Consider the following 26,827-nt stretch of genomic DNA (forward strand, 5'->3'; position numbering starts at 1 on the left):
TACCCTGACTCAAAATGGGATCTGTCAATTTGACCAACTTCATAACCACCAATAAATCTAAATTACTTTTTTTCTTAGAATGATTTCAAATTGTAACATGAAATTACATTAATTTATCCAAGTAGCTTTTAGCTTGTAACAGTATACATATATTTATAATTAAATTTTATTGTTTTTTTGCCTTTGAACCATGCTTAACTACTATCTCTGCCTTTGTAAGTTGTAAGTTACTCAAGGTGTGTGCAGCTGTGCTATCAAATTACACAACTCGCATACTACTCAGTACTTGCCTCATGAAACATTTTTTTATTGTATTATTGTTTATTTTACCAAATTTAACCTTTATTTACCGAAAAAGATATATTTTTATCATGCAGTTACTTTTATAATAAAAAATAAACATGAAAAAAAAGTACTTACCCAATCTTCTCTTATCTTGCCAATGATTGTTTAGGATATGTAAGCCTGCTTCTTTATACTAATGTTAGTAATGCAGTAAATAATTTTTAGTTAATTAAATAATGCACCAAAAGCATAGACTAATAGCATACAAGAAGTAGACAGTTCCCTCTTCCTCACAATTTTTCTGGTTTTCTAACTTTGCAACAGGATCCATTACAATTTCATCAAAGCTGCTTATTAAGTTTCTCAGTGGAAAACTGTGCTCTGAGTGAAACTGATGCTTATCTGTTATGCATTTTGTCATTTTATACATGAAATCCTCAACTTTTTATTGGTTATATATAATACATAATTAAACATAAATGAATTATTAACATATCCTGTAAAAGAGAATATGGCAGGTGGGTGTGGTAGGAACAGTTTGATTTTCTGTTGATAGCTCTGTAACAAAAGTAATAGTTCGTCTGAGCAGTGAAAATTCCATCTTGAGTAACTTTTCTTAATTTCTTGCTCTTTCAAGAGGTGATGGGAAATATAGAGAAAAAAACACTGAAAGAAAATGTCAAACTAGGGGAAATTGAGGATTTTAAAAAATATTTCATTGTAAAAATAGGAACTTAAAACTTGTATGTTATTAAAATATTTATTATTAGCTAAAATGTTATATTATATTTCGTATAACACAAAAGGATTAGTACAATTTTGAACAAACTTTATCATGTATAGTAATGGATGCCCAGATTGAAAGAGTTAAATGAGCAAAAACTTTTACAGGGGAGGTATATGAAAACTACAATTTTTATAACTTTGGGCAATGTGAAGGAAATGCTCTAGTGGAATGAATATCATTTGTGTATTTTACAAGAGTTATTTGTCTTTCATTTCTTGCATTCTTGTGTTCTAGATATCATTTAACTTAAAATATAGTTAGAAAATGATACATTGCTGTTTTACCTCCTAATTCAATATAAATCCAAGCAAAGATTTAAAATTGTTTTTCTGATGTTTTTTTCTTAATTTATATTAAGAGACTTATGGGGGGGGTAAGTTTTTTTAAATGCTGCTATATTATGCTGTGCTATTGTTTTTACCTGGGAGTAAAATAACAATTGAATGTTCTTGCATTTATGTATCTCTAATATTTACCATTTAAAGATAAACATGTCCTTATACATGATAAAAAAATATGGTATGATTAATATTTGTGAAACTTGGAGTTAATAAAGCTTGCAGAAAGTTTTAACACCTTCATGTAAATCAGGAATTAATCTTCTGTTTAATTTAGTTCTTAAATCTAAATATGAATGTTGGCAACCATTATTTGATGGTGATATCTTTGATAACTTGTAACTCCTGAATGTTAATTTTGATAGCAATTTATGTATTACTTGCATCTTTATAAACATAATGTTGTTTAACCTACTTTTTTAAGATCAGAAATTTTATATTTCTTATAGTTCTTATTATGTTTCAAATAAGAACCAAGTATAATTCGGAATTTACCAAAATACCAAGGTTTCATATTTGATTTATTTTATTGCAAAAAGGCTAAAAAAATAAATGTATTACTTGATTTAGTATTACAAAATCTCTTATGAAAGTATTCCACAAAGTCCATAGGAAGTTTATTTTTGAAAAACATCCTTTTTGTTATGTTGTGATAACTCAAAGTTGAAGATTGAGAGTTAACCTCCAGGTTAAAATGCACATGAACAAATATTAATAAAAGAAAATACTTCATTAAAAAATATGACTTTTTGTGTGCAACAGCCTTGTAATGTTTACTAAAAATCTACCAAATTTTGCAAATATACAATAAATATATTAGAAGTTACTAGTATGTAAACTAATGACTACAAATGGTTACGGGTTTGGTCCAATGGGCCTAGGCAGTTTCAGTAAAGTTAATAAACTACTTAAAACAATTATTAATTGAAACATTTACCATGAAACTATAATTTTATATTAATATATATTAAAAGTTACAAACATATTTCAGTTTAGATTATAATGCAGTTTTAATGAGCAAGAATAGATTGTTTGACTGTTTTCAGATTATCTTTTGTAATGAAAATGCCAGTTTTTATAAGCTTTAGGTCATCAGAATTTCTTTGCAGAGTTACCTGTAGACCCATTAACTTTTACCTTGTGCAGTCCATAATGTGTACATGTATCAAAACATATTTCTAACTTTTGCAGTGTTGATTTTGTGATGTACTGTTCACAAGATATTAATAATTTTACAGATATAGACAGAAGTACTTAATTAGTTAACAGGAATTTGTGTTATGTTTTTGTTTTGTTTTTTCAGGAAAATCTTCTCCTAGATGAAGAACAGAATTTGAAACTCATAGATTTTGGTCTTTGTGCTAGACCAAAGGTAATTTGAACTTGTTATTTTTATCCAAAAATTGCAAAATGTCTTATTAGTATTTTTGTAGTCACGAATAATAAGTAACCAAACAAATAAAAAATCTAAATAAATAAGTTTCATTTTTTTCACATTTACTTTTCAAAAATAGTTAAGCAAAAGAAAATCCAGAAATACAAATTATTTGAAAAAGTGGTTTCTGCACATGCAAACCTTGATATACTTCATAGCTCAAAATAGTCAAAAGACAAGTAAATACATTTATTTAAAGGATTTTACCTGAAGTCACTCCAAGGAATAACATTTATCATAGATTTTTAAAAAAAGTTTGTAAAACTTACATATATTGTGAATATTTTTTGTTTTCTTGAAATTAAACCTTAGAAATTGTAGGAAATTGTACTACACTAGTCTTTCCAGAAATTGTGTTTCAGAAAACATGAGGTGATACAAATAATACTTACCAGTTGTTATAAGAACATCTTTTGTTAGTTGGTAAAGCATGATTATAATCATACTTGTCATATAACATTAGTGTTAAGACTGTTAAATTTTTAAACGTTATGCTTTTTATCTATGTTTTGAGTGATTTTCTATAACTAGAAGAACATATAATAAGATTAATCCAATGGTGATGCATTCTCTGACTATATGTTTTGCTCAATCCAATTAACATTATAAGAAAATGAGTTTTTTGAAAAAGGGAAATTTTGTAAAATTCTCTTTATTTTAAAAATACTTGTAAGATAAACTGCTTTTTGTTAAGTTTGTTTGAGAATAATCAGTAATTTATGTTATAGCAAAAGAAACTGTTGTAGGAATACATGCTAATAAATCTTGTAATTTTAAGGGAGGTATGGAAACACACCTAGAAACTTGTTGTGGTAGTCCTGCATATGCTGCACCAGAATTGATCAGTGGACAAGAATATTTGGGAAATGAAGTGTGTACAAAAGGTTTTATAATATTATAAGCAAAATATAATTTACATAAGATTTCCTAATCTAATGATATAGATTTTAAAAAGACAATATGTAGATAACCAGAATTATGTCATTATTTGATTTAATGAAAATGTGGAATGAATAATGAAACACTGAGTTCCTTCTCATCTTTTAATTTGTTAAACATTTGAAATAATGCAGTTTTTGTTTAGCTTTATTAAAATATTTTGTCTTTAAATTGTACTTGTCATCAGTGTTTGGAAAAGTTTTTAAATAAATTATGTTGACTTATATATAGTAGAGGTTGTAAAAATAATGAATCCTGATTAATGAGTTTATATCATTATAGAAAAAGATTTACTGAATCAGTTGTGATAAAGGAATTATTGCTTAAGAAAGTGAGAAAATTAAGTCAAAAGTTAAATTAGTTACGACATGAGCAAACTAATTATAAAACATTGATGTTCAAGAAAATATGAAAAATGGACCATGTTTAAGAAAGTATCAAGAAAATAGAAATTATAAGAGGATGATTTGAAAAGTTAAACAACTGTAGTTTAAATAGTGATTTGTTAATTAGAAATTTCAATTAACAAATACCTTCAAATTTTACAGGCTGATATCTGGAGCCTGGGAATTCTACTGTTTGCTTTGCTATGTGGATATTTACCATTTGATGATGACAATGTTAGCACCTTATATAAAAAGATTCAGGTAAATGATTTATAGAAATAGTGGTTTGTTTTGTTCCTACTTTTACTTAAACCTTTCTTAGAATGTTAATGTGGTGTTATTACGTTTCTAAATATAAATAATATTTAATTATAAAAATGACTTGTTGAATTACAACCTGATTATCAAAGCAGAAAAGGCTTGCCAAGGTGAAAGATGCAAGGCTTTACATAACTATAAACTAGTACATTCTAATTTTCTGTCATGCTTTATAATTTTTCTTGTTAGTTTTTGATGATGAAATGTTTTTCTTTGAAATATTAAACTGTTTTCATCTAATTTTCAGAATAAGATTTTGAAAGCTTGTTTTCTAAACAATATTTATTGATAAAAAAAAAAAAGTTTTCTGTAAATGAATTTTGCAAAAAATGACTTCAATCTTTTGAAAAAAGTTAAAGCCATCCAGAGTATTTTTTGAAACCATTTTTCTTTGTGAAAGGCAAATTATCATGTCTTTTATAATGTGGAGAAACAATATTGGAAGGAAACACTGTGCATAATTTGTAAGTTAGAAACAACAAATTATTTATATAGTATTAACCACATCATGGATTTCTCAGTTTTTGACATAAATGAACGTGTTTCAGTTGAACGAGTTTTCATTTATCTGTTCATATTAGGTAACTGAAAAGAATAAATTAGATTCACATATATACGTGCTTGATGTGCAGTCTACAGAGTTTGTATGATATTTTAATTCTGCAATGGTGTGAGTTGTTTTAGACATAATTATTAATCTTTGTTATGCTAAAATTTGAAAAATTACAATTGCTCTTAGTTAACTAGTTGAAATTGCAATTTTTAAAAAATCAAATAAGTAAGCTTGATAAATTTTTAGGTTTTCTGGTTGTAGTAATTAATTTTTAAAATACTACTGGAATATGAGCTATAAACCTAAAATTAGGGGGTTTTGATGAATTTGAAAGAATGAAAATGACAATTTCACACTCACCGTTGGATTCCACAGATACAGATTAGAAGAGTTACATTATAAGTTTAATTATTTATTGAATATTGATCTTTCATCCCTTTCTACCTTTTCACTGGAACTATGTTAACAGATTATAAATGATTAATAATTTTACCTGGTAAAGTGGTGCTGCATGACACCTATGTCAAGGGAAGATAAAATGCAGTCCCAAGAAAATTGATTAATGCTTATCTCTTACATAAGTACATATTATATGGATAAATGAAGTGAACATTATCAACAACCAAGTGTTAGAAATGAAGTAGGAACTTGTCTGTATACTTATGAAAGTAAATGGGTATTTTAATGACATCAGTTGAAAGCTTGAAATTGTGATTGACAAATACTTACATGTAATAAACTCTACCCACTCTATATTGTGTCATGACATAATTCATAAATTACATCTTTAAGTACAGAATATTAGTTATCCCAAGATACATCTCTAATACAAAAGCTTAGGAAAGAGGTGTTTGTTTTTTAATTATTGAGGAAATTAGTAATAACTAAGGATATACTTTGATGTTATCTAAAAAAAACATTAGTAATAAAGATGGCCCATTCACAGAAAAATTATTGGTATAAATCAGGTTAACAACTTCTAATATATAAATGCCAGTGTACTTTGTAACACTACTTTCTAACATTTTGTCTGTTATTCATTATGTGGAATGGACATGCTTCCATTTTAGGATATTATGTTGATTATAGTTATATTAAATATTAAGGCACAGTGCAAATAGATTTTCAAAATTCTGCTGCTCTTCTTCCACTAAAGAAATTGTTCTAATTTTTCTCAAATACACGTGGAATCCATTAAGATTACAGTATATGTTCAGTTTTGTGACATACTTCATTTTTACTTAATGCAGATGCTGACTGTATAACTCTAAGTTAGAGTTGTAATTTCTGATTACTGAATGTCACACTCTTATTCAGTGTATGAGTGAGACTGCAATTATTTACCATTTTTTATCATAGACAGTTGTAGCACATGTTTATTTGCTGCATCTACATCCAACAATATGGCATTGAGCAAACTTGTCAGGACAACATTATCTTCTCACAACTGATGATATGATGTAAAACAACATGTTGCCTGGGTAGCACAGGCTGTTTACAGTCTCTGTTCATCATATCTTGACATATTGTTGAATCAAGTTTGGCTCATACAGGTATCAGTTTGTGCTGTATGTAGTCTGCAACACCAAGTTTATTTTATACCCTTGTTTCAATTGATTCAATGGCTAAATAGTTTTATGTGCGAGTTTTCAAAAAGTATGTGCTTTTTGATTTAATGAAACTGCCCAGACCAAAATAGAACATGAGAGATGCCATTTCATGTGTCACTACTTGTTGGTCAAGCCAATTTAGGCCGACGTGCTGGTTATGGTTTTAACATTCACTTGCTAGTTGTTTATAAATAGCAAATGATAGCTTCAGTAATAATCTTGTTAGTTGTTAAAGCTGATTTAAAACTAATTTGAGTATGGTTACCTTGAAATAAATTCTGAAAACTCATTGTTTTATATCTGTAGAAATTTTTCATTTGTTTGGTGTGCAGTTATTATTTTATTTATGTAATATTTACTTATTCACATGCTTTCTTTTCTGGGAACTATAATTATCTGGGACTATTGAAAGTAGTTTCTCCATTGTGTGTGTGTGTATACACTAAGCTCTTCGAAGTTAATGTATTTTACTGTAATGTAATTGCTTTATGTTAATATCATGATGTTTTCAGTATTGAATTCAACTTTCACCTGCTACACTTGTGTGTTTGTTTATTTTTAGTTATTAAAAACGGACTAAAAGTTCAAAAGAACCACTTCAAATATTTTGTTCACATTTTTGATATAACAATTCTAATTTTTCAGCAAAAAGAAAAGTTTAGTTAATTTTGAAGATGTTGAATAACAAATCCCTTAAAAGCATTAAGACTTAGGAGCAACTTCTGTTATAGATGAACAGTACTCTACACTTTGTGTATCCCCGTCTCTAATATAACCTTGAGTCACTAAAGATTTGTTGTAAGTTACTTTTTTATAAATAAAACCAGAGTAGAAAATGGATTATCCATTATTGCTAGGTGTCCTCATTAGTAAAAACTCATTGGTCTGGAGATTTGTACCTTTAACATATACTACTAATAACTGACAGCCCTTTCTTTTAATTTGTGCCATGGTTACAAACTGTAATTAACAAGAAGTGTGTAATACCTAAGAAGTAAATAGGGTAATTTATATTGTTACATATAAGGTTAGAACTGTAACTTGAGGTAGAAAAGTATTCATTCAAAATTACCGTAAGCATTTTTCTTTGAAGTGAGGAGTCTTCAGCAGCCTGTATAATTAGCTACTTTTTTTTTTATAGTAAATTAATCAATGCTAAGCATAGTCACTAGGTAGTGAATTATATCATATTCTACTGTATTCCCCTTTCATGATATCATTACTTGGGCTAAACTTAACATGTAACTAACTGCATGCAAGTATAAAATTATCTTATTTTTATTCATTATCCAGTTTATTTTCACATTCATTGTCCATCTTTAGCGAAAAGAAAATCCTAAGAAATGTTGAGGAAACAATGTTATTTTTACATCATATCAAAATGTAGTGGATCTGCCAGTTATCAAATTTGTTGCTGTTACTAACTTCTAAAATTTGCCTTTCATCATGCTTGTGTTTGTAGCATTTATGTTAAATGTTAAGTCCTTTTGCAAAACTTCTGAAGAATGCTCTTAGGTAACAAATCAACTACTTTTTCAATTAAAAATACTTAAAAACACACAAGTTATCGAAGGTTAAGAGTTATTATTATTATTAATGAATTAATTTTGATGTAGTTTTTATGAAATGCAATTCATATTAAAAAGTAGAGAGAAATATGTAACATTGGCTGAGCAGAAAATACTTTAGTAACAAACATTATTATTGTTACATATGACAGAATAGAAAGTACATACAAATAAATATAAGCTTTGCAAAGGGAAACAGACAGTTTAATAGTCCTAGAAAGTTTATCTTTAAATATGTATTGTTGGTAGTGATACTATCTACAGTAAGCACTGTCATCTCAACTGTATTTCATTTATTTCCCACCCATTTGCTTTCTAATAGATACAAAATTTAAGATAAAACTCCATACTGTGTGTGATACTTTAAACATTACTGTCTACATCTACATTTTCTTTTACCCATGAGCATTAAATTGTACTGCTGATAATTGTTCTTTGCTAAAAATGCAAAAGATGATAGTAGAACTATGATGGATGAATATGTACTTTTTAACTGTGTGTGAAAGCACATTAAAATATTAACAGTGAAGTTCTCTTGCACTGTTTTTTGGCTCACTCAGTGCTTGAAACAAAATTGAATTTTTGTCTTGTTTTTTTTACTGAGTAAAATATATCATAATTGCCATGTTCTAATATATGAATTGAAATTAAAAGATTTCTTTAGAAAATTTGGTTACCTTAAATAGGGAGAAACCTCTAAGTATATAACAGCTATATTACAAGAAATGTTCATTACAAATGATTGTTATAAAAAGCAATTTTGCTTTAGATGTTGTTTCAAGGCTTTGTAATAATGTGCAACCTACCTACTTGTCAGGAAAGAACAAAACTGTATTGACAAATGACAAAATATTTGTACTTATATAATTATTATTATTATACAGAATGGTGAATATGAGTGTCCATTTTGGTTATCTGAGAAAAGCAAACAGCTTCTTCATCGTTTATTGCAAGTGAACCCTAAATGTCGTATAACTGTAACAGAACTTCTAACAGACCCATGGTTGATGGAAGGGTTTACAGAACCAGTCCTTTGGAAGAACCCCTTTAAGGTTCAGTCAAATTTTTTTACCTACTTTTGTTGGTGTAAAATTATTATAACTTGAATGTATAATTAACATTTATTACGTGTGAAAACACTTTGCTAACATGCACATTGCATGCAGTGCTGCTTCTTGATTCTTTAAACCCTAATGCTAACTTATAATAAATAAATATATAATTATCATTGTTGCCAAATGATGGAATTCTATTCCTGAAACTTTTTACTGTCTGAAAAATGTCATGATGCCAGTGTTAACACTACTTTCATCAACATATTTATGCTTGTCATTATTTTCAGTGATGAACTTTGTAAAGTCTAATTATAGGAATAGACTTGCTGAAAAAACATGCTGCATGTATAGCTCTCAAAACAGTGAAATACAACACTGATATAAAATATCTGTCATTGTTGGTGTAAGCTTTACTAAGAATAAAATAGTTTTCCTTTCGTTGAGTATTTTCTTTTTTTTTTGTTACATAATAGGAACCAAAGCATACCATTTCATAAAATGGTTTCTGTTAATAGTAAAACAATGAATAAACATAAATAAGCCAGAAGACTCCTTCTTTTTCCTTAAAAAAAGTCTGTTATTATAGTTACTAACAACATGTAACTCTTAAAGCTATTTCACTTAAAACAAATCAGAATGATAATAAATAATAATCTGCTGCCAAAAATTATCATAGGCAAGCAAAAAATTTTTTAGAAGATTGTCCTTACTTTGGGCACACATTTTCAAAAATGTTTACCATCCCTGATCCAGGCTGTTTCATCCACTAAACCTAAACCATGAATAAAAAGAGAAAATCCAAAGCAAACCCCTATCATTTAAATCTTATCAAATCTTTTAATCTTCCTTAAATTTACTGCTTTCAAAACATCTGAAGGCAAAAGCCAATCAAACTGTTAGAAGAATAAAACTGTGCTAACTGCAGACAACACAACCCTGTTAATTAAGTACATTAAGTACGAAAAACGATGATGCACCAATGCTAGAGATCTGCTCTAAGACATTGTGTTGAGAGATAACAATTTCAGAGATCTTTACCTATTCTCGTATGACAACCTTCCCATCAGAGATCTTTACCTATTCTCGTATGACAACCTTTCCGTCCCATGTATCGTCGTAGTAGCTCTCCTCTATACCTTGTTCAACAATATAACAAAATTCCAGTTGTGACCTAATCAACAACCTGTACAATGAAATTGTAAATGTTGTATTCAATATTTCCATAGATACAACCTCAAATACTATTTGTCCTACTAGTACAACAGCACATCACACATTGCTGTTGTTTGTAAACAATGTTTATTATCCATGGAAACAATTAGATCTGTCATATTATAAGGTTTTAAATGTTTATGAAAGTTTTTGTCACTGATATTTTACTTGAATATTTCTTTTCCTTGCTTACAGACAAGTAAATTGGATGAAGAATGTTTGATTGAACTATCAGTGTATTATGGGAGATCAAGAACTGCTATAGTAGAAGAAATAAAGAAGGTAATGGTACTTGCTTTCTTCTAATGGACTTTCTTTTATATTTCTATGCAACTTGCACCCTAACTTATATGGAGATAGAAATAAACAATGTGAATATACACAAAAACCTTTACCTTCTTCTTCAGAATTTTATATTTTCAAGGTTAAAATTTATATCATGATCCCTTATTTTTGATTAGTGTGTTATGATCACATTTTTATAGTTTGCTCCAATGTTTTAAACCTACTAAATTAGCTCTATAGCTTCCCTTGTTGGAGTTTTGGTTGTTTATTGTTGTAATTAATCAGATGAATTTCAATAAATTGTAATTTTATCTACAACATGTGTCCATATGATCTTTTCATAGTAAATATATGTGGCGTAATGGAACCACTATGACCCAGCATGGCCAGGTGGGTTAAGGCATACGACTCTTAATTTGAGGGTCGCGGGTTCAAATCCCAGTAGTACCAAACATACTCGCCATTTCAGCCGTGGGGACATTATGAATGTGATGGTCAATCCCACTATTCGATGGTAAAAAAGTAGCCCAAGGGTTGGCAGTGGGTGGTGATGACTCTACCTTTTATCTAGTTTTACACTGCTAAATTAGGAACAGCTAGCACAGATAGCTCTGAAGTAACTTTGTGCAAAGTTCAAAAACAAAGAAAGAATGGAACCACTACATAAAATATATATATTTCAGTGCTAATTATATATTTAAAATAATTTCCTTTGCTTATACCTATGGTTTTCTTTTGGAAAAACTTAGATATATGCTAAATATTTATTTTTAATATGGAAGCTTTGAAGTATGTACAGAAATTTAGGCATTTGTCAAAAAATTGTAGCATATGTTTCGATAATAAAGTAGTAAAACAATAGATGTTACATAGCACTAAATTCAACTGCTTCTCACCTAGCCATGTCCATTGTTTGTTTGGAGTTTTAATATATATAATCTGACAGACATGTAACTCTATTGTAAGTTTTAGATGTGAGATTGTAGGCTTGATGTTGGTTTAATCGGCTCTGTTTAAGATATTTCATGTTTATCTGTGTTTCTGATTTTCCTTTACAGAAAAACTTTACGTACATTTCAGCAACTTACAATCTTTTACTCCAGAGAAGAGCAAAAGGCCAGAGAATTAGATTAGAATCAGACATAACACCTCTTCGAGAAATCAAAGTAAATAGCTTGATACATTTTGAATTGGGTGGTGTAGTCCTTAAAGGTTTAATATTTATTGTGGTGATTAACTTTTGTGTATAGGTTTCTAAATAATTAATTTAAAGTTTAAACAAGTAACGTTTTGAATGTTACACAAACTCTAGTGAGCTTTATTTCATGTAGAAATCATAAAAATTCAATTATCAGTTACATATGAACCATGATCTTGAGAAAAATGTTCCTACTAACAAAATGCATGCACCAATTGTCAAGGTAATTATGTTTTTAGATTCCTAATGTGATGTAACTGAAAATTAAAAACTTAAACCTTTCTCAATAAAAATTATTTTTTGAACAGATATTGATCTTTTTCCATGATGATAGTGTCTTTTTTATTCAATGCTGTGAATGTTTGTTTTTGTTATACTGTTATAACTATGGCACATTTTTCTGTAGCCAATCAATAGAAACCTTTGCTCTGAGTTTGGAACTCAGAAATTATCTATGTCAACATCATTTCACTCATCAATGGACAGTGGTCTAAATGACGCAGACCTTTTGCTGTTTGGAAGTCCTAAAAAAGACGATGAATCTGATAGTTTGGCTATAAAGCAGACTCTAACATCCACGAAAACTCGGCAGGAACCCCAACAGTACAAGGATTCGGATAAAGAAAACTTTGTTCGACCTCGAGTTCCAACACCCAGAAAACTAAACAAAAATCGAAGCCCACCAACAAAGACGATAAAGTGTGAAGGTAAATGTAATATTTGATATATTTATTAAAACAAAACTAGTCTTGAGGTAGCAGATACGCTTCATATAAAACATTTCAATATAGCCTGCCATAACAAGACAAATTTATTTGGAAACATTCTCAGGACTGAATAGTTGAAGAAAACAAGACAGATCTACTAAGCTATTTACACACTTTTGCAATTTTCAAATTAACAGAAATGTGTATAACGTCTACGTTGTAGCAGGTTTTATTGCAAATATTTGTCCTGCTAGATTCTAATGCTTCATAAACTTTCAATGTTTGAACTTGAACTTGTAAATTCATTAACCTTACTGTAATGTATAAACATCCTATTGTTTAAAACCTATATCAGTGGTGAAGAATAATTAGTTAAATGCATCATTTCTTTGCAAGATTACTTTCCTCTTTCTTCTATTACACCAAGACCTGCCAATATTCAGCATGAATCAAGTGATGAACCACTCAATTACAGTATAAAACAACTGTTTCAGAAACTTAGAAAACTCAGAGAAATGCACAAAACATTACCAACATACCAAATTGCTAGCACATAACATAAAAAACAAACTCACCTCAATCTCTCACATTAAAAGCACCAATAATAATAGGAGCACATGATAGTAACTTCTGTAACAGTTGGCAACAGATCCTTGAAAACATCTCCTTAGAACTCATGAATATCACTAAAACATTGTCAAAACTCTGTCGATATTCTAGGTATAGAAATTTCCCATTATTATCATCTTTACAATCCTTCTGAGGAAGAGAAAAAAGAATTGATAAAATTCACAAATAAAAATTTAGTACTCAAAAATATCAACAAAAAACAGCTTTCTACTGACAACACAAATTCCAAGAAACACTTCTAACAACATTCCTTCTTATCATAAAGAAGGTACCACGATGTTAAATAGTGTAGTAAAACATACAAAACTCCCTTTCTCTCCAACCCAACAGACAAAGAAAACAAAGACACTACTCTAATATGCATATCCTTTCTCAAACTAACAAATATGTTAAATAACAGCAATCACAAAAAATGTGCAAATAATGAACAATCATGGAATATCTCTAGCATTGTTAATCTCTCAAGCATCAATATTAATGATTTTGAACTTCTTTCTGACATCCACGAATTTTCTAAGAAATTAAAACTTTGTGATTGTTTTTTTTTTAATACAACAAACCTCGCCCAAATGGCATTTCCAGATTGCCCCTAAAGAAGAAAGGTCTACCTTTTGAAAGCACTTGGGTTGTAAGAGTTTCTATTTAAGCTTTAACTTATGATATTAATTTTTCAAAAATGTATACTATTCACAATGTACGGTTTCATTCAGTCTTTAGTATTATGCTTAATTCATGAGATCATGTGCATTAGCAAATAAATTATTAATTTCAGTGATATAATTGTTTCAGTGTATCTAGTATTTCTTCTAGAATATCATTTAGAAATTGGATTTACATTTTGATTGTGAATATACTTTGAAAAAGTTTCAAAACTAAAAGTACTGTTTGTAAATTTTCCTTAAACCTCTTAAAAAATCAATTAAATACATTTTAGTCATCTGATATGCTGTAATGCAGAGTATATATTTCTTAAAATCATGAAATTTGATGCTCATCTTTTCCCAGACACAATATTAGGTTACTTTTTAAATGAAGTGTAACATTGTAATCACTGTCATCACTCCCCTGTCATTTTGTATTATTTCTACATATATTGCAGAGTTTTGTGTATATTGGATTAACACTTCTACGAAAAGTGGGGCCTAATAGGCCCCAGAGCAACTTGAAAAGTTATTAATATTAGGCTAATAATTTTGTATTTAAATGAAATTTAAATGATATTTAATGAAATGAAATCAAATGAAATGGCAATTTCATTTAAATTTCCTACTTTTCGTAGGAGTGTTAAAACCAATTTCAATACTCAAATCAAGTTATGACTGTCATTACTGATATAAAGCTGCTCTAAGACAGTTTGTAGCAGAACTACATTTTTGGTACAACTTTGCATTTTATAGTATGTGATGTCACTAAACATTTATAATTGGAAAGAGTTGAAATAGCCCTTTCCATTGGAAAACATTTGTACACTCTCATCATAAAGATGTGTTCAGATAAGAAATTAAATTTTTCAAATTCAGGGACATCCTTTGTACTTAATGACATTAGAAAGCAAAGAAATATGGATCGACATCAGAATCATCCAGAAAGTAACCAGCAACAAGTCATATGTTAGCAGTGGTAAACAAAGTGCAGCATTTTATAACTGTTAAGAGTCCACTGACACAAAGCATAGTGGCAAAAGCTGTACATATGCTCCAGAAAACAGAATGAAACATAATAAAGAAGGATCTCCATATGGAAAAGTGGAGCAAGTTATTTCTACAACATATCTGCTAAACTTTTTATCTCAGGGGACTGAGAATGAATATTTATGCTATTCTACACAAAGATACGGATTACTCTGAGATCAGACTATTGAAAGAGACAATGGGAAGCTGTTATCCTTGTACACTAGATTTATTATGATAAGTAAGCAAGGAAAGTTGACATTTTTTGGATATGACTTCCTCAAGACATACTTTTTTTTTTATGGAAACTACACTGTAGTATAGGGGCTATTGACAAGTTACACAGCTGTCAGAGAGCAGAATAAGTTGTGGAAACATGGACTTAAATGACACTTGGATCATTTTAATATACCTAACATCTCTATTTTTATTGAATGTGGGTCATGGTCTACTGACCAATTCTTCAGTATTTATACTGTGCATTTATATTATTACCTCAGGCTGTTGTCTTACAGAGAACATTCTACTAATAACATAAAAATTGAAGAATTAGTTCACTGTAGTGTTTATTTATAAATGAAGGTGCTACATTAAGAACTTACACCCTTTGAAACAATTATGTAAATGCATGAATTAATATGGAAATATGGTTCAGTTCTTTGGGGGTTAAAGTCAATATAATTGAATTGCAAATTCAAAGTGTTTTGTTTTAAAATATTCTGGTTCACAATGTTATGGATCTTTGTTTCACAGCTGTATGTAAAGACTTGCTTTAACATTTAATCTGCAAGAGTCATTGTTGTATGAATTATGCTTCTTTAATTTACAAAAAGAGCACTGATTTCTATTTTAAACCACTTCACAATTAATTTTTTACTCAAACCTATTTATTTGCATAATTTTGTTCTCAACTTTGGTATAATGAATACAATATTGAATTTTCATATGAAGTGATGTATTAATGGTTTTGTGAGTGAACATTTAGCTCTTGTATTGTATAGATTAGTACCCTAATGCCTTACATATTATAATTTGCAATGACAGCAAGTTAACTGTTAAGTATTTACAACAATAAAATCTATATATTTGCTGAATACATGAAATATTTCATTGTGCTGTGTTAATAGTGTTTCTGTAGATACTGTACACTGAGTGTTAAGACACTTATGTTGATCATCTTATTGCTTGTATTTTCTTCACTAAAAATACACTTATATATTCCTTTTTTTGTAGCACAAATTATAACACGTGCTACTGATATAAAAAAAAATGAATATTTTCTGTTCACAATTTATCGATTAATAGCTGAAACATTTGCAACTTTTGCAAATGTTTTCCAGCTTTGATAGGTGATTTCTAAAATTGTTTGTATGTTTAAAACTAATTTCTACTGAATGGAGAGATGAAACTAAGTTTTGTTAGTTTACAAATAGTACTTTTTGCAAGATACAGTAGATGATTTGATTGTGCTGTCTCCTGTCTTTTTATTTATGCCTAACCAAGAGTTTTTGAAACTTATTTTAAGACTTTAAAACAAAAAAAACAAACAAAAAATTCTGAAGGATTGTGACTTAAAATCCAGATATTTTTGTAAACAAATGCATTTAGATTATAGCCTGTAAAATATTCTTCATAAATTTCTGGAATTTTAGTGAAATGAAACTTGCAGAAGTTTGACTCAAGCTTCTCTAACATAATAACTGTAATAATTTGTTTTCAGTATCAATTCCAGTCTCTTAAGTGTATTCTCTTTTGTTAATAGTTATTCAGTTTGGCAATCTTAACACTGAAAGGGCTTGACAAACTTGTATCATTTGGAATTCCTAATTTATTATGCTACTGGTGATTAAAATCAATTTTTTTTTAACGTTTCTTAATTGTTTTTATATAAAGCTTGCTAAAAGTTGGATTGAAGTAAAGTGATATTTTCTTGCACAATGTTCTGATGGTGAACAAGTGCCTCCTAGAAAATTTTATCGAAGTTATTACACAAAAAACTAATTTAAGTTAAATATATCTGTATTTAAAAAGCTAAGATGTTCAACTTTATCTGTCTCTGCATCTTTCAATGTCTTTTTATACATTTATTTCTCATTTTTAAGGTTCTATGAAATATCTTTACAGTGCCTATTCTGTGCCTAGGTAGTAGATGTCCTCTCATTTTTACCACATACCAAAGTTAAATGGCAGGATTTCTGTCCTATTATATCCATTTTTCCCTAATAGTATCATTTGCATATTGGAATTTGTTGATGTATTTCAGATCAATTGCTAATCAGTGTGAATGGTGTCAAAATTAATGAATGGTGTGAGTAGTGTTTGTCATTATCAGTGGTATAATTTTAGCTGGTATGTCAGTGATGTTTTATTACTGGCTTGATTTTAGCTGGTATGTCAGTAATGGTTTATTACTGGCTTGATTTTAACTGGTACATGTGAGAAGTGTTTGTGATCAACACACAGGATAGTGTGTCATACAGCCAAAACAATCAAAACATTTTCAGTTGATGTGCTCTACTGAACCGTTAATTAATACACGAAATTTTAAGGCAGTCCATTAAGAAATACCTGAGATATTGAGTTTTATTTTTTAATTTGGAACAGTGATAGTCTTTACAACCTGTTACATGTCAAATTTAATCTAAATACAAATCATATGTGCAAGGTTATTTAAAAAAGCTGCTCAATTTTGACCAAAATATTTGCATACTCCTATGCAAAAAGTCGCCTGAGCTATCAGGCTAATTTTACACCTTCACAAGTAAATTTGAACCATTTTTTAGTGTTTGTTATTTGGATTAAAAGACTGCTGATTCAGAGTAACCAAAGTACAAGACGAAAGATCTTGTAGATACACAAGTGTTGGTTGGGTGAAGAACACTAGATTAGCAGTTTCGAGCTCAAGTTTTCAAAAGAATCACATGGGAAGAGGTTATTATTGGTTATTCATTTCCAACTTTTAAGGACAAATTTACAAAATTTTATGAAATGATCCTCATTAAAGTGCATTTAGTGTGATGTGATTTCATCTTAAGTAACGTAAGTAATGATGCTTCATGTGGCTATACCACTGGCACGTGGGTGATAACAAAAACTGTTTCTATGGCGTTACTTTAAAAGATGTTATTAATTTTTTTAGAAACCAGTGAAACAATGAGTGGTGTCGTTGTATAGTGGTTTGCTTTTAACTGGTAAAACAATGAGTGGTGTCATCATATAGCGTCTTGCTTTCAACAGTATGTGACTCATGGCTGATTTACGAAGAATCATTTTGCAGACTGGCAGTTAACATCGGGTCAGACCTTCACGAAGACGAGTTTTATAAGGAACTTAACGAGGCTTGTCACAGGATATGTAAACAAAAGAATGATCAATAATCAACAGAATTATGGCAGATATTCAGTCTTCTAAGAGCGTAAACAATTACGTCATCCTTCTCTTTCATTCAAACCCATTCATTTGTGTACGGCCTCCTGCAAGTACCCGAAGACCCGTTCCATATTTTGTGGTGCAATGACTCGTTAACCCTTTAATACCGCTACTTTATCAGAATGAAAGGGTTAACAGAGTATGAAGAGTTGAAGTACCCCGCAGTTCCACTTTTTTTTTTTTTCAAACGCCCCCTCAATCGTGTCTTAAATTTTCCATTCTAAGCTTGTTCCCCCCCCCCCCCAAACAAAGATTGGTAACATTTCTCTCCAATTGATAGCACAATTACGGTAACTGTTCCGAACCAGCAAGGGTTAGAGAACTCCCTGTGATTCGTAAACGGTTATCTATGTTACTGTTTTCAACACACGGCTTATTAATTTTGGTAGAAAAAAATGAATCAGCCACAATAATGATCGTAACTTTTTTATGGTGTAATGTTATTTCTTTCTTTTTGTATTTTCGGATAATAATGATTAAATAATATAATTGTGCAAGTTCTTGTTGAGGAAAGAATAGCTAAGGATACTACCGATAATTACATTTTGTGTTATGGCGTTTCGTTGATAAATGTTGATGGAAAACATTGTGGAATATGTTTTTATATTTCTGGTACTAAAATTGTATGAACTTCCTTTTCAATTTACCTTCTTAAAATCAGTTCCAAAAATTAGGGTTTATTTTGATTACAAAAACTCGGTTTTTAAAAGTGAATCTTAGTTGGTTTGTACATTTATCACTAGGATTACTTTCGTAGATTGTTCACCAATTAAACTTTTTTATTTATTATTTATTTCTAAGGCCCGGTATGGCTAGGTGGTAAGGACGCTCGATTCGTAATATAAGAGTCGCGGGTTTGAATCCCCGTCGCACCAAACATGCTCGCTCTTTTAGCCATGTGAGGTCGTTATAATGTCACGGGCATTTCCACTGTTAGTGGTAAAAAAAAAAGAAAAAAAAGCCCAAGTTGGTTGGTGGTGATGACTAGCTAGCTGTCTTACACTGCGAAATTAGCAACGGTTGCCTTGCGCGAAATTCAAAAACAAACTTATTTTAAAAAATATATTTTGTATGGTAAATTTTAAAAGGTTGTATAGTTTATGAATTACGATCACTTATTTCACTAGGGACATAGAATAATCCAAGAATTAATGTTTTTATAAATTTATATTAAGTTAGACTGTAAAAGTAAAAGGTATAATTTTTATCGTTTGTATCGTTAAAATATTTTGTTTGATTTGAAATAAGAAGAAAAAAACCAAGAACATGAACGATAATGCTATTAATTTCTTTTGTTACTGTGGGAAAAAAATGTATATATTTTTTTGAGTGGAATATATGTATATTATTGTAGTTATATATATATATATATATATATATATATATATATACAAAAAAAAAAGTTGTACTTAAAACTCTATCGACTTTAGAAAATTGTTCATCAGATTTGCATACTTGGTGACCATAATCGAATCTAGATTAAAGTGGGCACATTTATCAAAGACTCCTGTCACGGTGTCCACTCGTGTGTGAACGATATATGCATAGCGACCTCTTCAGGGCTGTCCCAGCCGTCACACTTGCGCGACTTCGCCTCCTTACTCGTCTGGAACAGCGACGAGAGAGAAATAAGTAAAAGAAAACAAATCATAAAGAATATTCATGACTTCTGCTCTTTCCATCTTCACGAACGGTTCACTAACTCTTAAAAGAACTGGAAGCACAACTAGTACGAAAATAAAGCCTTAAAGTAAAATAAACGTTTCGTGCCTATGCTTCTAACCTGCGTCTTACATAATGGCTTTCATTTATTGTATTATGATTAAGAACCAACATTTTATTTACTCGTCTGAAAGAACACTATGTAAATTACGCGTCATAAGTCAATAGGCCGGCGTTCTATGATGGAAATGTTTGCATTCATTTGTTCGTGTAGTTGCCTGTGAATTGTTAAATTTTAGATGGTATATCTCTGTTTTTGTATTATTATTCCCGAATTTGCCAATTCGAAAGAAAATGTATTAGCATTAAAATGCCTATTTATTCTTAGTGTAACCAATCAGGCCGGCCGGGCATGGCCAAGCGTGTTAAGGCGTTCGACTTGTAATGCGAGGGTCGCGGGTTCGAATTCCGGTCGCACCAAATATGCTCGCCCTTTCAGCAGAGGGGGCGTTATAATGTGACGGTCAATCCCACTATTCGTTGGTAAAAGATTAGCCCAAGAGTTGGCGGTGGGTGGTGATGACTAGCTGCCTTCCCTCTAGTCTTACACTGCTAAGTTAGGGACGGCTAGCGCAGATAGCTCTCGAGTAGCTTTGCGCGAAATTCAAAAAAACAAACAAACCAATCAGGCCAGGAGAATTTTTTGTATTTGTACTTTCAGTGTTACATTTATTGAATTAGGTTTTGCACACTTTACAGTGTTTTGTAATTATACAAGTTCGATTCTTATCTTTGATATTGATTACCCAAACAACTTTGAACGGATGAAACTAATGATCTTATTTGTTGCTCAACAGACGTAACACCAGTAACCCCTTCTCGGTCAGTTGATGACAATCTTAATGAGGTAGACACCCGTGCTGTTGGAAAAGAAGACAAACGGTAGGGTTAAACGTTTAGAAGTAGAGTCGGTTTAATGGAGTAATTCTTGATTCAGTACAGATCCATCAACGTGAATAAACCATTACTGTACACAACTTTGATTTGATGTTAAAAATATTAGCTGTCAATGTAACCATAAACCCTTGCAGTGGCATTTTATTAACACTTTAAAACAAGTTTATATTAATGTGTATTGTTTATTCAGGTTTGTCATATTTTCATTAAGTTTTTATCCTCTTGTTTACTGGTGCTTGCTTTTGCGTATGCGGACAACTTTGATATATTACCATGAAAATGGAGTGATATGATAATTTCATAGGTAAATAATAACCAAGTGTTTGTTCTAATCCTAAATCTGTGTTATCTATTACTAGCGTTAATTGGTCTATTTGATGTCAAATCGAAGAAAGTGCGACCAATCGTTAGGTCTTATATTTTTTTAGGAACTGAACCTGTGTTCACCTGTGCTCGATTCCTCATTATCACGTGTATCACAGAAATGCAGGCACTCGTTATAACGAGGGAATCTCAGAACAGGGTCTTTAACCTGTTGACTGCCAAGTATTTCAGCTGCTACAATGCAACTAATGCTTCTTCATTTTGTAACTTTTTTGTGACGCCATTTTGGATCGAAAGTGAAACAATTTGTAAGTGGGTCAAATGCATGTATGGTGCTGACATCTAGCGTTGGTTAGGTATTATTGAGAACGAATTACTCGTCCGTGGCACTGTGTTACCGATCGGCTTGGACGAGTTATCTCGTCTACGGCACTGAACAGGTTAATCATTTACCATAATGCTTTCTTTGACATATGATTCTGATTTATGCCGACAATTTGACGAAGTTTCAAACTTTGTGGCTTAGCGGATTATACAGTGGGTTGGTTGTCAAAAGCGAGCTCGCTTAAATTTTTCCGCCCAAGCATGGTTTTATCGTACCAAAGGGGAGAATGAAAACCTTCTGTTGGGTCAGACTATCTCATTTCATGGTTCTGCGATTTGGATAGAAGCACCTTCGTTGTGATGTTGAAGTTGATAGTAGGTTACGGAGCGTTTTGTTGCACAGATGTGAGCTCTTCAAATGCTAATCAGTTACGAGTCATCTCATTTCACGAAACGACATATAAATTCTTAAAATAGTGAAATCACACTGGCAATCACAGGTTGTATTTATAAATATAGATCGTGCGTTTATTTGAGGTCGCTGGATTTAAAATGTTCGTTCAGACAAAAATGGCTCATAAGTTTTCGATAAGTTAAACTAACTTCCCTCCATGTCTGGGTTTCCTTCACATTACTTACATCCAACCTAACAAAGATGTGCTGCTTGTCAAAACTCACCTGGTCTGTAATGTGACTTTGAAGTAACATTATTTTCCCTCTTTGCATTATTGCAACCTTCTTCATTGGATGGATACTGCTGAAGTCCGGTGTTGGGCGTAAACTTTGACATTATATTAAATAGCATACCATCTGAGATAATAGTAGAATCAATATATCAGTATCTTTTAAATAAAATAGTCATCTACCCTTTTCCTATACTAGATCCCAGTTTGTTTGTTTTTTGTAGTGAATAAAGTCAATTAATTCGTCATTTGGGTTTCTTATTGTTTAAGACTTTTTCGGCCATTATCCCAACAACGACGCGTGAATCCTGTTATAGCATTGTTGATGCTAGGCCAAAATCTATATATCAAATTCAAGATACATTTTATAACGCTTAATGAGTTAAATTGTTAAAAGTAAAGACTTTTTTAATGGTTAATTAGCTTAATAGTTTGTTACCTGATTTATCATTACCTTCTCGCGAGTGTGTTTTCTTGCATGTGCTACAAGTTATGTACAGTCTTGAAATCGAAGGTGATGGTATATTTTGAAACAACTTACGGGTTGGATGCTACATATTTCAAACTTATGTGACAGACCTTATCATGTAACTTTGGGTGGATGGGAAGTGGATAATAATAAACCTTACATCCACCAAACAATTACGTACTTTATTTATAATTCTTTAATTTCCGTCATCTTGCATTATAAGTAAAATACAATTTTTGTTTGACACGCCAATGCTTAAAATACTTTTTTTTAATAATAGATTTTGTCGAAAAATAGTGTCGTAATGTAGGTATATACAATTTTTACAATAATAGTTCATGTATAATAGTTGAGAAATACCACGTAGACCGTATTATTTCGAATTCAAGACGCACCTCTTTTCATACTTTTCCGAACTGAAAATTATGGTGCGTCTTAAATTCGAGGTATTATTTTTCAATCTTCGAAAGTCTCGAGACGTCATTTTCCTCAAACAACAAAAAAATTCGAAAAACCCTTCATTAAAAAAAAAACTTAACTTTGAAAGACTAAAAAAAACGTACAAAATGTCAAAATTGTCAGTGTCATCGTCTCTAGCGGTGTAGTTGGATATTACTTGTCCTCAGTTCTTGCCTGCCTTTCCTGTTGCTCAGATACTATGTTATTATGTTTATTTTTTTGTTTTCTGGGCTTTTGACCCATGAAAAAGCGTTTTACGTACGATGTCGAATTTAAAAGAAAAATTATTTTGTGCCGCCGAACAGATTGCGAATCGTGCAGCCGGTAAAAAGTTTACAGTGAGTGAGGCAAATGTATGTTGTTGGCGTGGTAGGAAAACCAAGTTATTTTCTTGCAAGAAAAGGAAGACATCTTGAAATTGATACCATCGTTTTAACGTATTTTAAAGTTGTAAAATAAAGGTCTGCCTGTAATGAGAAAAGTTTTAATGTTAAAAGGAAAAGAATGTACAGGGAAATAGTGGTATATCTTTCAAGGCTATTTGTGGATGGTGTGAGAAATTTATGAAAAGAGAAGGTTTATCATAACGGCGATAGACAACAACTAGTCAAAAATTGCTGTCAGATTTTAAAGATGGTTCGCAATATAACACTCTTTGGGACAATAGCCAATCAAGCGATGAAGATATATTTTTATATTTCATTTTAAATACATTAACATTTTTTATTCATTAATAAACTCATTTAAAACATATTTACTCCTTTTTAATTATTATCCAATTTTTTTTCCCTGAAAATCCCTTCTTAAAAGTGGTGTGCGTCTTAAATTAGAGGGCGTCTTACATTTAAAGTAGTACGGTATATTGTTTGGTAAGGAAAACTTGTATGTAAGAAAACTCTGGCAATTCAGACGTTCTGTTGTACTTATTGTTAATTTCGTTTATTGCAGCCGTTGTGTTTAATGTCGAAATTCTGTTTACAAACGCTACATGCTTGTGAATAATATATAATAGGGCCGTATTACATAGTTAATGTTAGTCATATGGTTATGGGCTCGGTATGGCCAGGTGGTTAAAGCACGTGACTTGTAAACCTAGGGTCGCGGGTTCGAATCTCTGCCACACAAAACACACTCGCCCCTTCAGTCGTGGGGGCGCTATAATATGACGGTCAATCCTGCTATTCGTTGGTAAAAGAGTCGCTCAAGATTTGATGGTGATGACTAGCTGCCTTCCTTCTTTGGCGCAGGTAGCCAAGCTGCTTTGTGCCATAAAACACCAAATTAACCATCCAGCCTTCCTTCTAGTCTTATACTCCGAAATTAGGGACGTCCAGCGCAGATAATCCTCATGTAGCTTTGCGCGAAATTCAAAACAAACCAAACCACATGCTTATGAGGAAATGGTTGAATTACAAAAATGCACAATATGCTATAATGACACCTAATAAATATACTTAATTGTAATTTAAAACGTACTTTATTTGTTAAATGTATAAAAGAGCATTATTTATCATTTAGAAATTTTGCTCATTACAAATATGTAAATAATAACTATGAAAACCTAAAGCTTGTTCTACTCATTAATGGGTGAATATGGATTCTGGTTGAGAAACGATGTTTTTTTTCCTAACAATTTTTTACGTACAATTCTATAGTATTCTCGAGTTCATTGTTGACTCGCACGACAAAATAGCGCCACAAATAACCGGAGGCCCTTACAGGATAAGAGCTAAGGAACTGATACTGAACTCGTTTTAGTTTACTGTATCAAAGACGAGTGGACGAAGATGGCAGACAGCATCTTTTACTGTTCAGATGAAAACTTGAAATAATAATGTTACATTCACAAAACATTATTCCTCGCAGGATGCTAGTGTTTAAACACATCACTGGTTACCTCATTGTTGAAAATAGGAACATAGTCTCCAGACATTCCAAACTGAAACGTAGTGGTATCGCTAAAAAAGGATACAAAATTAAAGGCAAGTTTCAAACAGCAGTATTTGTGAGAACGCCCAAAACTATCTTTGGTCATGCGTAACCAGCTCGTGAAATAAGGTTGGTAATTGCACATAACGGATTTACTGCATATAATAGGTGTATCGGAAGAAATATATATAAACAGTTTACGTTTCCAAGCTAAGAGAAATAAATATGGTACTTGTCCCGAGTACCCATAATACCTTCATTTTTGGAAAACATGAAGAAATCTTTGCTCCGGGGATCTTGCTGAATGACTAAAGGCTTGTATGTATAATTTTGGATGCCCTCTCTCCCCCCCCCCATCCAACGAGTGCAGATATTTCGACGTAATATACAAGGCGAAACGTCAAGGATTATTAAAATGTTCTAATAAAACAATCCACAAAAGCTCCATGCTCACTTGCACTCCCGTTGAAATCCAGATGTTCTAAACAGGGTATAAATATTGGTTTCAAAAGCGTTGTATGTTGTGAAAAACACCATAAACTTGCTTTTCTAAAGTTTTTATGGTTGATATGTTCCTATGAATCTTAGTCCTAATGAAACTGATAACTGAGCTTATAAATAAAAATAAACATATATTATTGCTGTTGAAATAGGGGAGGGGTCATCCGTCTATCTCGTTTGTAAATTCAAAGATGTCCACAATTTTTTGAAGGTGTTGTGACGCATATACATCTGACTATTCCTAGGATTATAAACATTAGATTAATATCTATACTTTTAAATATTTTTTTGTTCAGAAATATGTGCGAAAGACAGTCTTGCATATCTGGTTAATCCCACAGAAATGTGTAATTTTTATATGCTTGAAAAAGTTTTGGAAATCGCATTTTTTCAACGATTTATCCTAAATATACACATGTTATCATATACTGATGATACAAATCTGATTGCCCCCTGCTGAGACAGTGATAAATGTAGGGATTTACAATGCTAAAATCCGAGGTTCGATTCCCCTCGATGGACAAGGTAGATAGCCCGATATGGCTTTGCTATAAGCAAAACACATAACAAACATAAAATATAATAATATAAAATTATATATTCAAACATCTAAGCCCGCCCACTACATTCCGACACTCAGTTACACAACCCCTTTCAAACATGTGGTCAGCTTCCGGTCAGTTACCTCTCTCTTTCTTTGTGAACCTGACGATGACTGAAGAAGGTCGAAATGTTGCTCACTCCTCTACGTAAAAAAAAAAAAAAATCTCAACCCAAACGAGCCGTTTTTACAAATATAAATGTGATGCGTTTTCTGTTCCTGTGGGACAAGATATGAAACTTGTAAGCAAGACCTATCGGACGGCACTCAGTGATCGTTATAAGAAAATTTATTTAAGGCTAGTTTTGTTTAGTTCAACGCTACATGAAGAATCATATTAATAATTACTTATGTTGCATTTTTATGAGACTTAGTTAATAAAAACTAACTTAAGTTCCTGTTTATACTTGGTAACACTTAGAGGTATGTGTAGCCGTTTTTTACAAAACTTATGTGACGTAAGTCAGAGTTGTTAATAAGTAACCAATGCTGTTAATTTGTTAGCCACTGGAA

The 26,827-nt window shown here is 31.1% G+C and overlaps 1 protein-coding gene across 1 annotated transcript in view; it reads left to right on the forward strand.

Moving 5' to 3' along the window:
- The window catches only part of LOC143234160 (maternal embryonic leucine zipper kinase-like), a 67,301-nt gene that overhangs the window by 18,132 nt on the left and 22,342 nt on the right, over positions 1-26,827 (forward strand). Inside the window, exons 6-13 of the mRNA XM_076471285.1 lie at positions 2,714-2,782; positions 3,624-3,716; positions 4,333-4,431; positions 9,104-9,271; positions 10,682-10,768; positions 11,830-11,937; positions 12,376-12,676; positions 20,925-21,009. Of these exons, the coding sequence (XP_076327400.1) occupies positions 2,714-2,782; positions 3,624-3,716; positions 4,333-4,431; positions 9,104-9,271; positions 10,682-10,768; positions 11,830-11,937; positions 12,376-12,676; positions 20,925-21,009 (1,010 nt within the window). The remainder of the gene's footprint in view (positions 1-2,713; positions 2,783-3,623; positions 3,717-4,332; positions 4,432-9,103; positions 9,272-10,681; positions 10,769-11,829; positions 11,938-12,375; positions 12,677-20,924; positions 21,010-26,827) is intronic.

Source organism: Tachypleus tridentatus, chromosome 12, assembly GCF_004210375.1.
Source record: "Tachypleus tridentatus isolate NWPU-2018 chromosome 12, ASM421037v1, whole genome shotgun sequence".
Classification (NCBI taxonomy): domain Eukaryota; kingdom Metazoa; phylum Arthropoda; class Merostomata; order Xiphosura; family Limulidae; genus Tachypleus; species Tachypleus tridentatus.